We start from the raw sequence: 13,694 nt of genomic DNA on the forward strand, positions 1-13,694 counted from the left end.
ATAGAATAATAATAGAATTACTTTATTAATCCCAGACTGGGAAATTAATTTGACACAGCAGCAGTGGGTCAACAAAAACACCCTGTACAACTATAACATAAATATGAATACAAGATATATAGAGTGTATAAATTCAGTGCAAAACAACTAGCAGGTAAATTATCTCATTATATTGAGGGGGGTCTTAATAAAAGTTTAAAAAAAAAAGGGTTGCAGGATGTGAGAAGAAAGTTGCTGCGGTGGAATTTATTTCAGGAATTATAACTTTATTATTCATTTTCTCTTTCACTTTGGTCACCACACATATCACTGATGAAATATGTCTAAACAGTATTTTGTGGATTCCCACAGATTATCTGCAGACGGTTACATCAACTCCTCAAAAGGTGAAACTTGCGTTTCCTCTGCATCACTAAATGCAGTCAGAGCTGCTTCTAGATTAATGAACATCACAGAACAATAGTGCTTCAATTTAAATTCCCAAAATGTTCCAAAACATACAAAACATTCAGCAGTGGTGGCTCATTTTTATTATTTTTCTCCCCCCAATGTACAGAAGCTTCTCAAGAACCAGATCGGACCCCGAACTCAAGAGCTGGTCGGGGGCCACCGAGGGTTAGAAACAAAATAAGGCCAGAAGAAATAAAAACCAGTCTGTTATTGTGTCAAATGTAATGTAGCATTAAAAATAAACATTTTACAATCAAATAAAAAAAGAAATCATGTTTCTCAATTAAAGTGAGCTAGGAAACACCACTGAATATCCAATCCCTTGTGACATCGTCTGACGCTAGAGGCAAAAAAAAACACATAAAAAAAGAATAAAAAACAACTAAAAAGACATTTAAGTTGGTTTAGTTTTTTTTCTAATCGAGTTTCCCCCCAAAAGTTTTTTCCCCTAGTGTTCAAGACAGCATGAGCATTGCATTTACATGTATTTATAAAGTTAACATGCTGCACAAAGTATGTGTGTGTGTGTATATATACACACATACATACATATACACACACATACATATATACACACATGTATGTATGTATATGTATGTATATACACACACACTAAGCTAATCTCTCTGTAGCCACGTATCCATGGATCCATTCCAGCATTACAAATAGACATCACACATTGGACTATACTTTTAATCTGGCATTCAGAGCAGATAGTGTGTTACATATGAAAGGAGCTGAAAAAAAAAAAACATAAATTAAGTGAACAGCCCATTAGAATTCTGTAAATCTCTCACAGTATTTTTCTGTAGATTTAAAAGTCTCACAAAAGCCTTAAAGTCATTAATTGGTTCAACAAAGTCAGTTCACTCACATGTCACAGAGTCACGATTCATTTAGACAAGAATACATGGTTACTCATGTATGATTTACTCTCTAGATGACACTTCAGTCTGAGCAATAAAAGATTTGAAGACTAAGGGTCATGCTAAACCCTTTTATAGTATATATGTATATATATATATTAATAATAATATATTTTTATTTAGGGCTCCTCTGTTTTCTTTTATAATCCAGTACTAATTTATTTTATTTTTTACAAATCAAAAGTTACGTTGCATTTAAACGGGGTCGGTTCCATGATGAAGATTGGTGATGGATTGGCAGAGACTTTACAGCGTCGGAGGTTTCAGGCCGTACTTCCTTGCCACTTCCGTCTGGGCGTACGCCGCGTCACATAATGAGTAAAGGTGGGCCATCTCCATCTCAGACTTTGCCAGGTTGATGGCCTTGTTGAACATTTCTATCGCCCTGTCCAGATTTCCCCTGGAACAAGAAAAAGCTCCGGTTATTTCGACACTCAACAATTAGTTCGGTTGGGTTTATCCGAGCGACCAGAGAATATCTGGTTAAAACTGATCCTCATTGATTAGCGTGAAGTTTACAGAAAGTGTTGTCATGAAGCCCCCCCAGTGCGTTCCATGTGGAGTGAGCGCTGCACCAGAGTCCATTTAAAAAATTGCCCTTTTAACTTTAGAGTGATTTTCAGCAAACTATCATCAACCAGCTTTAAAAGTTCCATTTTTTATTTTTAAATCAGAGCTGTGTGGAGGATCTGACTGATGCGGATGTGAAGAGTTAATGTGGATTTAGAAAAGAGACTGATGATAAATATCTGGAAAATCAACTGATAAATAATTAAAGAAACTGTAAAGTGTTAGAGTTGAGAACTGGGTTTGGTGGGTAGAAGAACAAGTGTTACAGTTATTCTTATTTTTGTGTTGGTCTCACCTCTGGACCTCGATGGTTCCCATAGTTTCATAGGCAAAGTCACATTTGTTGTCTATTTCGATGGCCTTGCTGATGAGCTCCAGACCCAAGTCCAGGTCCTGTTTCCATTGAAGCTGTAACAAACTGGACACAAATGACAACGTCTGAATCACACGTCATCTTCACGATAAGCGGCGTGGATCTCCGCTGCAGATCAATTACACAGTTCAAGGTCGATGGCCGTCAGTAAAAAATAAGCACTTGCATTGAGAACAATAAATCTGTAACGAATCAACAGGAGTAGAGCGAGTTAATGTTTAGTCATTTTGCTTTCGATAGAACCGACCTTTGACCCTTGTGTCTCGGCACCTCATGTGACCCGCAAGAGCTCACGAAGAACATAATTAGCTTATAATACAAGATCGTGCCGCTTTACAGAAGTACAGTGTCCATAAACTACATGTTCCACAATGCATCTCAATTTTGTTACAGCCGCGAGATGTACCGCTAACACAGACCTAAGTACGCTAACACAGAGCTAATTTCACTTACAAAGAGCCAAGTACGCTAACACAGATTAAAGTATGCCAACACAGAGCTCAACACCTAAAACTTCTATTTGCTCTCTTTTTCCTGCTGATCTGATTCGTCTCTCAATAATACGATCTGAGCTGCGAGTTTAGCGATCCGTTACAGCTGGACAAACAGAAAAAAAAGAAAACGTGTTACCCCTTGTGGACATATGTGGTAGCGTTGTCCGGTTCCAGTTCAATACACTTGTCATACATCTCGTCTGCTTTTCCAAACTGCTGCTGATCAGTCAAAGCCTGAAAAAAAACACCACACAAATGGTCTTTTCAATACATCGACTTCCTATTTGAATTATGCAGCCAACACTTTATAAAACGATCCAAAGCACTGAATGATGAAAGCAAGTTTCTGATTCTGCACCTGAGCGTAGAGAGCGTAGCCCTCGGCACACTTGGGGAACCTCCTGATGACGTCCTCAAAGCCGTCCATGGCGGTCTGTACCTGTGACGGGTTGTTCCCCGTGTATGCTTGTCTGTACTGAAGAACACAAGAAGAAGAAGCTCAGCCGCTCGTCTTGAAGATGAATTAAGAGTCCAGATCTCTAAACTATTTAGTTCTCTAGTAGAAATGTCAATCAGTGAGACGTTGCCCCCTGATGGCCAGCTGAGAGAATGACAGTTCAAGGCACTTCAGCTTTGGCTTCACTTTTCTGAACCGGAGGTTGCCATGGATATGAAATACCGACAAAGCAGGTTAATGAGACTCCGTGTTTCTAGATGGGTTCAGGCTCCTCCCACTCTGGAGCTCCGTTCTGTTACTTGGCCGTCCTATTTTTGAAGAAAAGGCTGAAAACGACATACCCAAAGTAAAATGGTTACTGTTTTTGAACCCCTATGACTACAGGCACAAAGCTGAGCATTCCTGAAAGATAACCCTTTGAATTTTCTTCTGCAAGTGTCAGATTTACTCTAAGTGTTACTGACAATGAGTTACTGCAGCTCAAACATAGTGGAAATTGCAATTTTTTTGCCTCGCCTAAATTATTTTTCTTTTTGAATGAAACAAGTTAGCTGTGGCTGTTATATATAGGCCTAAAAGTTTAATGAGGCCACAGCCACAAGCCTGACCAACAACTGGTAGAAAGTAGATAAAAAGACACCCAAAAATGAACTTTGCAAGTGCAATGTTGTAGGGCAATGTCAGACGGAGCTGCATCTGGAACAAGTGTTCCAGATGAGATTATGGGTATTTTTAGGTATATAATTCTACTTTGTTTTTGTTTATTTCACCAGTTCTACAACTACTACTAATAAAACCAACATTTTTTTAATGTTTTTTTACATAACAGCCTTCTGTAATGAGACGCTGCATAACTATCATATCTGCAGGTCACAGTCTGACCTTTCTGAGCTGCTGCACTCTCACCCTCAAGCCCCCTCCCCCCATGTAACATACCGCTGGAATCATAATATATATATATATATATATATAAGACCTGTCAGTCAAAAATGTACTCCTCTGCCTATTGGCTCTCTGCCTGGGGATTCTCGTGGTTGGTCAGCCAAGAGGCAGTGAAGCACTGGCTCTCTTGATGGACAGATTGTTCAGCCAATTCGGATCGCAGAATCGTGGAAGGGGGCTTGTTTTGTCGCCAAGAAGCTGCCGTACTCGGAAATCGAAGCTTTGTTGTTCGCGCGTCATCGAAGAGCGATAACTAGCGATAAACAATATTTTGTTCAGAAACTCACAACGTCAACACATGGCGTGTTATGGATGACTACCGGAGTTAGCGTGCTTGTGGGACTAAACGAAGTGGCTACTTTTGTTCGTTGGACTCTTACCGTTCTCTGGATATAAGGATTAGCATGCTACATGTTGATTTTGGACATCCAGACAGCTCGAAAGGTAGGGAACGCTGGTCTTGTTTCTGTGCACTCCTTGCACACATGCTGTGTTTGCTTTTGATGTGTTTTTCGTGAGCCTAAAACGGCTTACTTTGTTTGATTTGCGAGACTCGTAGCTTTCAAATGATGTGTAATATGACGCAGACGCATTTCAAATAATATGCGATTAAACGGAATGAAGCGAAAACTAGTGCAAAATGGCCCGCATGAGGGTCGCTGACGTAACGAGAGGTTAAGGGAAAGAGAGAGGGTGAAGTGGTGAGGGCATGAGACCCCTTCAACCCGGGTCTCGCTAAGACCACCAGATATAGTGGGTCTAGGGGGGAGTGACCTGCTGGGGAGAGGCTCCTCCCACTCAGAGTACAAATACCTATAATTCATCAAGAAACTGTGGCTGTAGATCATTAATCACTCATTATGGATGAGTCATGAACAAGACAATCATGGGAGTTTTCCATTGTAACAAGCAACTAAATAGTCATAGCGTGACGTGTTTGACAACATCACACTTCCTGTCATGTGACTTTTAGTTTTCATCACAATGTCGATGCTGAAACTAAATACAGTGCAGCTTTAAACGCCAAGCTCGCATTTTTCTAACGATCTGCAGCCGATTCAACTCACGAGAGCGAAGCATTTCTGGGCCTGGGCGAGAGCCGAGTCGGGTCTGAGCAGGATGCACTCGTCGAAGTCCCCTACGGCCTCGTCCACCTGGTCCAGCAGGATCTTCAGCTGAGGGGAAACAGACTTTAGAGAGCGCTCTGTGGCACAGACCAAGACTTATAACTTACAATAGTAAAGGTGGGAATCACAATACCATCAGTTTTATCTAAGTTTTTCGAAGTTTGAATAACTTCCTGTCACCAGCTGACTTTACCCATGATGCACCAGAAAAAAAAAGAAAAAAAAAGAAAAAAAAAAACTCCCCATCTAGTGGACTAAGCAAAGTAAGAGTTACCAACAGGTTTCACTTATATTTCAGGGTTCCTGCACCTTTTCCAAAGTCACATTCAAGCACTTTTCAAGCATTTCAAGGTACATTTTCATGCTTTTCCAGCCCCTTCAAGCTGTGGTAAACTACATATTTGTATCCAATACAATCCTAAGCATTCAGTCTACTTATTATTAAACTTGTTCATCACATTAAATGAGATGTTTTGTGTCCTATAAACAACCAACATGACGCTTGGAGACAGATTTTTACAGAAGGATTACAAATGAAAGGAAAACTAATTAACAGATCCACAGAAATATAATCACTAACTATTTTGTTCATCTGTTCATCAAAAGTCATTTTTCATGGAAAAATATCAGAAAATGCTGTTTTCAGTCCCTCAAATGGAGACTAAGTACCTCAAACATCCACACTTCTATGAAGAGAAACTTTAACTGCAGCATCAGTCCCGTTCAGGTAGACCGGTGCTACAGGAAGCAGCGCCCACCTACCTGGCCACGGTGGTGGTAGACGTCGGGGTTGCGTGTGTCAATCTCGGCCGCCATGTTGAAGTCCTGCGTGGAGAGCATGGGCTGTTGCTGCTGCATGTACATGCTGCCTCGCTTGATCAGCGCGTTGGCTCGTAGCTGCAGGAATCAGAAAGAGGGTGAGAAAGTTGCTCATAATAGTCGGAACGTAAACTCGTAGGCGTATTAAATCAATGCTGAAAGAGAAACAATATTGTTGTCACGCTTAAATAACCTGTACACACACCTGCTGTGTTTTCTGTGAATGTACGCTATATTGCCAAAAGTATTCGCTCACCTGCTTTGACTCGCATATGAATTTAAGTGATTTCCGATTCTTAATCCAAAGGGTTTAATATGATGTTGGTCCAGGACTCTGTGCAGGCCAGTCAAGTTCATCCACACCAAACTCTCTCATCCATGGCTTTATGGACCTTGCTTTGTGCACAGTCATGTTGGAACAGGAAGGGGTCGTCCCCAAACTGTTTGTGCTTTACACCACTGCATCCGATGCTTTGCATTGCACTTGCTGATGTATGGCTTGGATGCAGCTGATCGCCATGGAAACCCATTCCATGAAGCTCTCTACGCTGTTCTTGAGCTAATCTGAAGGCCACATGAAGTTTGGAGGTCTGTAGTGATTGACTCTGCAGAAAGTTGGTGACCTCTGTGTGCCTCAGCATTCGCTGACCCCGCTCTGTCATTTTACGTGGCCTGTCACTTCCTGGCTGAGTAACTGTTGTTCCCAATCACTTCCACTTTGTTATAATCTCACTGACAGTTGACTGGAATATTTAGGAGCGAGGACATTTCATAACTGGACTTATTGCACAGGTGGCATCGTATCAGAGTACCACGCTGGAATTCACTGAGCTCCTGAGAGCGACCCATTCTTTCACAAATGTTTAAACAGTCTGCATGCCGAGGTGCTTGCTTTATACACCTGTGGCCATGGAAGTGATTGGAACTCAACTATTTGGATGGGTGAGTGAATACTTTTGGCAATAAAGTGTATTTTTGTCCTGTGGACGGGAGTATAGAAATTAAAGCCTCACTTATTAAAACATTTGAAAATAAATATATTTGAAATAAATAAATATATATTATATATATCATGCACAGGAATGGCTGTTAACACCCCTTAGTTACATATGGGTGAAGAAATACAGAAACAATTACTACAACAATTAAAAGACGGGAAATAATTTTTAAAAAAAGGACATTCATGTAAACAGAAAATAATAAATTGCTAAAAAATAATATCTGAAAATACTACTAAACTAAAGACTATTTATTACTCTAGTTTTTCCTCATTCTTCTGTATTAATTTTGGATCAATAAGATTGTATATGAATCTTAATAAAATCTACGGGACGTTTGTAGTTATTTAAAGTGCATCCTGGTCCCACGAACCTTCACGTTGGCCTCCTGCATGTTGATGACCCGGTCCAGGTCTGGCTGAGCGGCGGTGGCGTTTCCGATCAGCAGGTAGAACGTGGCCCTCAGCAGCAGGGCCTCGGCGGTGTAGCGGCCCCCGGACTCCACCTCCTTGGTGCATTCGCTGATGATTTTGTCGTAGTTCTCCTCCTCCATGAACTGCTTCGCCTTCAGGTAGCCGGAGCTGCAGGAGGTGAAAGAAACGGGGGGTTGCCATGGTTACTAAATGGTAGTGGTAGGAATAGTCAGTCACCTCACGATTCGATTGCGATGATTCGATTATTAACCGATCTCTACTTTGGATTGATTTAAATATGACAATATTTTCTTCAAATCATTCAAACCAATTCCTATTTGTATGATACAGTTGATGTGCTACATTACTTGTATAAAATGTGGAACGATTGCCCAAAAATAATAATATAATAATAAAAAATGTATCGATTATAGACTTTACTGCATCGATGCTGAATTGTTTTGTAAAAAAAAATAATACAAAAATCCACAACAATGTAATGTTTGGCTTCCTCTTTGTATTTTCTGTGCTGTGGTTTTGCGTCGTTGGATAAATAATAAATAAAATGAAAATATCCCCTGACCTCTCGGTGACCTCGGCGGCTTCGCCCTCGTTGTCCTTGTCCTCGTCCTTCTTCTCGCCCTTCTGCAGCGGCTGTGAGATGATGTCATCGGTGAACGAGCTGAAGTAGGATTTGATGAACTGAGGCGAAGGCATCATCGGTTCACGGTTCTACAGGAGGAAAGAGGATGAGTTTACTGGGACTCGTCAGATAAGGATTCAACACGTTCAACTCAACATAAAGACAAAAAGCTGGTACCAGACGTGAGGGGAGTTGAGCCACGAATACCTTGTATTTGTCTTTGGCCTTCTCTTTTCCCAGCTGTTTGAGCACCTTGTCTGCGAGCAGCATGCTCTGTTGGTTCTGGAAGGCCTCGAGGATGCAAACCGCTGTCACGTCTGGACAACACAAGGGAAACAACATATTTAGTTTAACTTGGAAAAGAACTTCTCTTTTGACAATATATTCATTTGTTTTCCCGTGATGTAGAAGATGGGACACATCGTGAAAGACAGACTTCACCTTCTAGACACTCCTTCTTGTTGTCTAGCTTCTCCAGAGCTTTGGCTCTTCTGAACAGAGCCTTGACGTAGCGCGGATTCATCTCCACGGCCTGACAGCAGTCCTGCACCACTTCTGTCCACTTCATCTGCAATCACAAGTCATTGTGACCGGTTATCTTCCAAAACATCAAAAACACAAGAGGATCAGTCAACCAACCAGAGGAGGCGGCTTTGGTGTGGATTAAGATATCTCAAGAGGAAAAAAACATGACACGTGGGACCTCATGAGGTTGACTTGCAGGGACCGTCATCTGCAGACCGGAGGACCAGCACCGTAGCAAAGCAATGAACTATTTTAGACACCTAATAAAATGTCCGTTTTTGTAAATGGAGTCTGGTGGCTTTGAAGAGAGCACAGATAACAGCTTAAGTTCCCCATTAGACCACAGACTGTTTATAAGAAGTGGACATAGTCAACGTGATCAGGTCAGGTGGGTTCAGGCTCCTCCCACTCTGGAGCCCTGTTCCTCCCTCTGGGAGAGAGAGAGAGAGAGAGAGGGTGAAGCCAGTACTAAGGAAGCGGCGAGGGCTGCTGCTCTCCAAGACCACCCGATGTAGCCAGTCTATGGGGGAAACGATCTGCCCCTCCCATTCAGAGTCAAAATATCTAGAGTTCACCATGAAACTGTGGCTGTAGATTAGGGGTGTAACGGTACATGTATTTGTATTGAACCGTTTCGGTACGGGGTGATCGGTTCGGAACGGAGGCGTACCGAACGAGTTTCCATTCGGACATATTAAGTAGAGGACCGCATTTGTGGAGCATGCTGCAGCCGCACATGCGCAGTTGCGCACACCGCGACACAATAAACAGCAGTAGTAGCAGACGTCAGGGCTAATGCCGCTAGCGTTGGCAACACGCCAGAGTTGGAGGACCCTCCCGCGACATTAAGGTCTCCCGTTTGGGAACACTTCGGCAAAGCGGTTTGCCGACATTGTTCATGTGAGGTCGGGTATGTTTCTGGCAACACGTCAAACCTGTTGACGTATTTGAAACGGCACCACCCCCACGTGAACATCGCTACAACGAGGAGAAAGACGAGCGTAACGTTAGTGCAAACACAGCTCCCCACCGCATTTAAACAGCCTCTCCCTGCCCTGTTCAATTTTGCACATCAGATGGAGAAAAGATTTGTTTTTAAAAAAACAGTCTGAGCCTTATTCATGTTATTTAATCTGAGCAACAACTTGAAACTATTTAGTGTTGCAACTGTTCAATTTTGCACATCAGATGGAGAAAATATATTTTTTAAAGAAACAGTCTGTTATTTTTATTTATTTTTATTTTTTAAATAAATATTTTAAATACTTGTATTTATATTTTTGAGCAGCATTCTAGCTCCAGTGCATGTTCCTACTGTTAAAAGCACAAAAGTAATAAACAACTAGCACATTTATATTTTGCACTTTGTTTTCTTACTGTACCGAAAATGAACCGAACCGTGACCTCAAAACCGAGGTACGTACCGAACCGAGATTTTTGTGTACCGTTACACCCCTACTGTAGATCATTGATCACTCATACTGGATGACTCATGAACAAGAGGATCATGGGAGTTTTCCTTTTGCAGCTAAACATTCATAGCGTGACTACTGCACATGCGTGCATCAGAGTGTCGATGCTGAAACTATACATTGTGGAGTAGGGCTGAACGATTTATCGTTTTCTGACCGAAATTGCGATTTCAGACAACGCGATCATGTGATCGCCAAAGCTGCGGTTTTTGCAGCGCTCCTGACTCACCCAGGATCTGTTGTCAACTATTTTACACATGCTGTCTCCCAACCATCCTGCCAAGCTCACCAATCAGACTACTCGTGAACAGGTCAGCTAACCAATCAGTATTAACCTGCTCCGTATTTGTAATTAGTCAGAAATTACTTCAACTGGACCAGAAGCGGAGTTAGGGGATTTAATCGCCAAGAAAAACCGCACGTCCGTCATTTGGGAGTATTTCGGGTTTGAGGCTGCAGACGTGCACCAGAAACGGGTACTGTGCAAAACCTGTCACGCTAAAGTTGCAACATCCAGGGGACACAACCAATATATACCGGTGATATAATCTCCCGCGAGAGGGTGCATTTCACGGCAGGGGCGCTGATTACGGCACAACACCGGCACTTGAAAAATCACCACAGACATTTGCATGACGCGTGCATGACGAAAAAGTCCGGTGAAAAGTCCGGTGAAAAGTCCGGTAAAAAGTCCGGTGACTATGATGATCAGGCCCACTGTAGCAAACAGACTACAATTACAGCATCTTTTGCCAGTGTAACTCCGTACGATAAGAGCAGCGGAAGACACCGGAAAGACGGATTTGAAAACCTCCTCCGCACGCTGGACAGATATACGATTCCCTCCCGCACCGACTTCTAACAGGTTGCCGTCCCACAGCTATACGCGGAGTGTAAAGAAAAAGTGGTAAGCCATAAATGAATGACCCACCTATTTTAATGTCTGACATATTTTTTTAGAAGGGTCATTTTATTTCAATAACAGTTTTTGTATTTGATTTACAATTAAATTATTACAGTTAAGGATTTTTGCACATTTTAAGACAAAGATGGCTCTTTTAGTTAATTTGTAATAACTGCCATTGGTCAAGGACTTTAAAGAATGAACATGCATGTTTCTTGTTCTTGTAAATTGATTTGGAAGCAATTTTTAACTTTAGTTTTTATCCTTGCATTAGAGTAATAGCATTCAATGTTTTAATGTTACTGTACATTGTGAATATTGCACTGAAGCTTGATTTGAAGGAAATCGTGAATCAAATCGAAATCGCAATATCTGTCAGAAAAATCGCAATTAGATCTTTTCCCAAAATCGTTTAGCCCTATTGTGGAGCCCTAAACACAACTAACTAAGAAAAACCTTATGGACAAACACGACGGTCAACAGATTTGAGAAACGCCCACCAAGGAGGAGAAACCGCCGTTTGCTGCATAGGAATGCCATCTCCTCTGACTTTAAGATATTAGAAGTCAGATGAAGAGACTGACCCGCGTGGCTCTCCATCTACAACCAACTACACTAAGTGTGTCTGCAACATACGTGAAAGGATATTCTATTATTCATTTCTGCAAAAGAATGAATCGGTCATTGCAGCGAGGAGACAGACATTATGTTGAGGAATAAACTTTCCCTCATAACGAAGCTACCCGAGGAAGTTGTTGCACAGCAGGCGTTTATATATTTCATGTGTCAGATAAGAAGAAGCCGAGTGCTGACCTGCTGCTCATAGGCCGCCGCTCTGTTCTGGTAGAAGGTGGACAGGTCGGTCTTCTGCTCGGTGGGGCAGAGAGCGATGGCCTCCGTGTAGCACTGGATGGCGTTCTCGTACTTGCCGGCCTTGAAGTACTTGTTGCCTTTGTTCTTTGCTGCTTGGGCTCGATCCAACGGGCTCTAAATGACAGAGGTGGTGATTGAGATCCTTATTCACAATTTTACAAAGAGAAATGCAACTATACGAATGTTGACCGAAAAGGTGGACGCTGAAGCTGAATGTAAGGTTACTTACTAGGGTTAACAATAATCACACCTACTAGTATTTACTTATGTTGCATTTCAACTCCTCTGCATTCATTCGTTATTAAAAAATGTGTAAAAGTATCATCTATAAACATCAGCAGGACATTGAAGTCGACAAATACTTGAATTTTTTTTAAATACTAAAAAGGAGCCAAAGCACAATGCGTATATGTAATAATGTCCCACTGATCTGAATGAGAGCTAAGACTGCTTTTGCTATGTATCTTTATATTTCTATTCCTATTCTATTATTATTTTAATTTTAAGTCTTTCATTTTACGACTGTAGGCAATTCTAACACTTTGTTACTTAATATATATACATGTGTGTGTGAATATTTACCACTTACTCCCTTTGTATCGATGAAACCTGTAAAAATGTGTTGATGTTGCCATGTTTGAATCACACATATCAATAAAATAATAATAATGATAAATAAATAAAAACATTTAAGTCGACCATCATTTACTTTAGAGGGTTAGAAGTCAAACATTGGTCAAGCTAGCTAGCTAGTTAGCTCGGGTTAGCTAAGCTAGGGTACGCTAACTAGCTGCTAACTGTGGCTAATCCTCCACCGCCGGTGAACCGGTTGCTATCGGCCTCGCCGTCACTGACAGTTGGGTGTCCTTGACGACACTTTTAACGGCAATGACACATTAACTAGGGAGGGGGCACCGAGGCGGGAAACACCGCGGGTACGGGTACGCTGGAGGCGGGGGTGGGGACGGAGCCGCCCCCCCGGCCCCGCGGGGCTAACGGCGCCTTTACCATGTCCACCTGCTCCCGGCTGCCGGCCTTAGCGACGGCGTCGTCTTGGCCCTGCACCGGGCTGGCGCTGCCTTCCGGCGTCTTCCGCTCCCCGCTCCGCTTACTGCTGTCCTTCGTCCGGCTGCGGTTCCAGAGATAGACCGCCCCGACTCCCAGCACTATCGGGGTCCCGACCAACAGGGCCAGCTGCCAGCGGGGCAGTCCAGTACCGGACTGCGGCTCAACTGGCTTGGAAGCAGCCATGATGTGTGTGTACGAGCGGAGCGACAGTTAGTTAGCCAGCCAGCAGTACCAGCATGAGAGCGCCGCTTCTTCTTCTTCGGCGGCGTCGTCGTCGTCGTCGTCTTTTTTCCTTCCTGGGTTCTGAGGTCACAGACGCACTGAGGAATCATGGGATACTACTGGTGGACAAGCCACGAGGCTGTGTGTAGTTGTAGTACGACATTTGTAGTCCAAATACGTTGCTTCTTCTTCTTTTACGTACCACCACCTAGCGTACCGGAGTATGTAGAACACCATGTAGTTTACATTAGACCGTAAATAAATAAGAAGAAAAACATTTAAAAAAAACACACACAAATTAATGAATTTAATCAATTATCATTATGAATTTGCAGGTATGCAGGTGAGTGCAGCCACCAGGTGGCAGTGTTGCTGACTCTCTATATCAGTTCAGAAATAACCCATCATATGTAAACAA

General features: G+C 42.4%; 1 protein-coding gene and 1 long non-coding RNA gene across 2 annotated transcripts; one reads left to right on the plus strand and one right to left on the minus strand.

The window, feature by feature from the left end:
- The first annotated feature begins 232 nt into the window (after positions 1 to 232).
- LOC311014366 lies at positions 233 to 1,208 on the plus strand. The gene is made up of 2 exons (XR_014597257.1): positions 233 to 1,033; positions 1,068 to 1,208. It is a non-coding gene; the product is annotated as an uncharacterized lncRNA (long non-coding RNA).
- tomm70a (translocase of outer mitochondrial membrane 70 homolog A) lies at positions 516 to 13,353 on the minus strand. Its single transcript, XM_084010939.1, has 12 exons — positions 12,995 to 13,353; positions 11,927 to 12,100; positions 8,654 to 8,780; positions 8,420 to 8,529; positions 8,153 to 8,301; positions 7,530 to 7,737; positions 6,102 to 6,236; positions 5,280 to 5,387; positions 3,172 to 3,288; positions 2,950 to 3,047; positions 2,242 to 2,364; positions 516 to 1,776 (listed from the first exon to the last, which is right to left on the minus strand). Exons 1-12 carry the CDS (start codon positions 13,235 to 13,237, stop codon positions 1,623 to 1,625), a joined length of 1,746 nt encoding a protein of 581 aa, XP_083867065.1. The 5' UTR covers positions 13,238 to 13,353; the 3' UTR covers positions 516 to 1,622.
- Between the last annotated feature and the right edge of the window lie 341 nt (positions 13,354 to 13,694).

This window comes from Eutrigla gurnardus (genome assembly GCF_963514095.1).
Source record: "Eutrigla gurnardus genome assembly, chromosome: 6".
Lineage (NCBI taxonomy): Eukaryota > Metazoa > Chordata > Actinopteri > Perciformes > Triglidae > Eutrigla > Eutrigla gurnardus.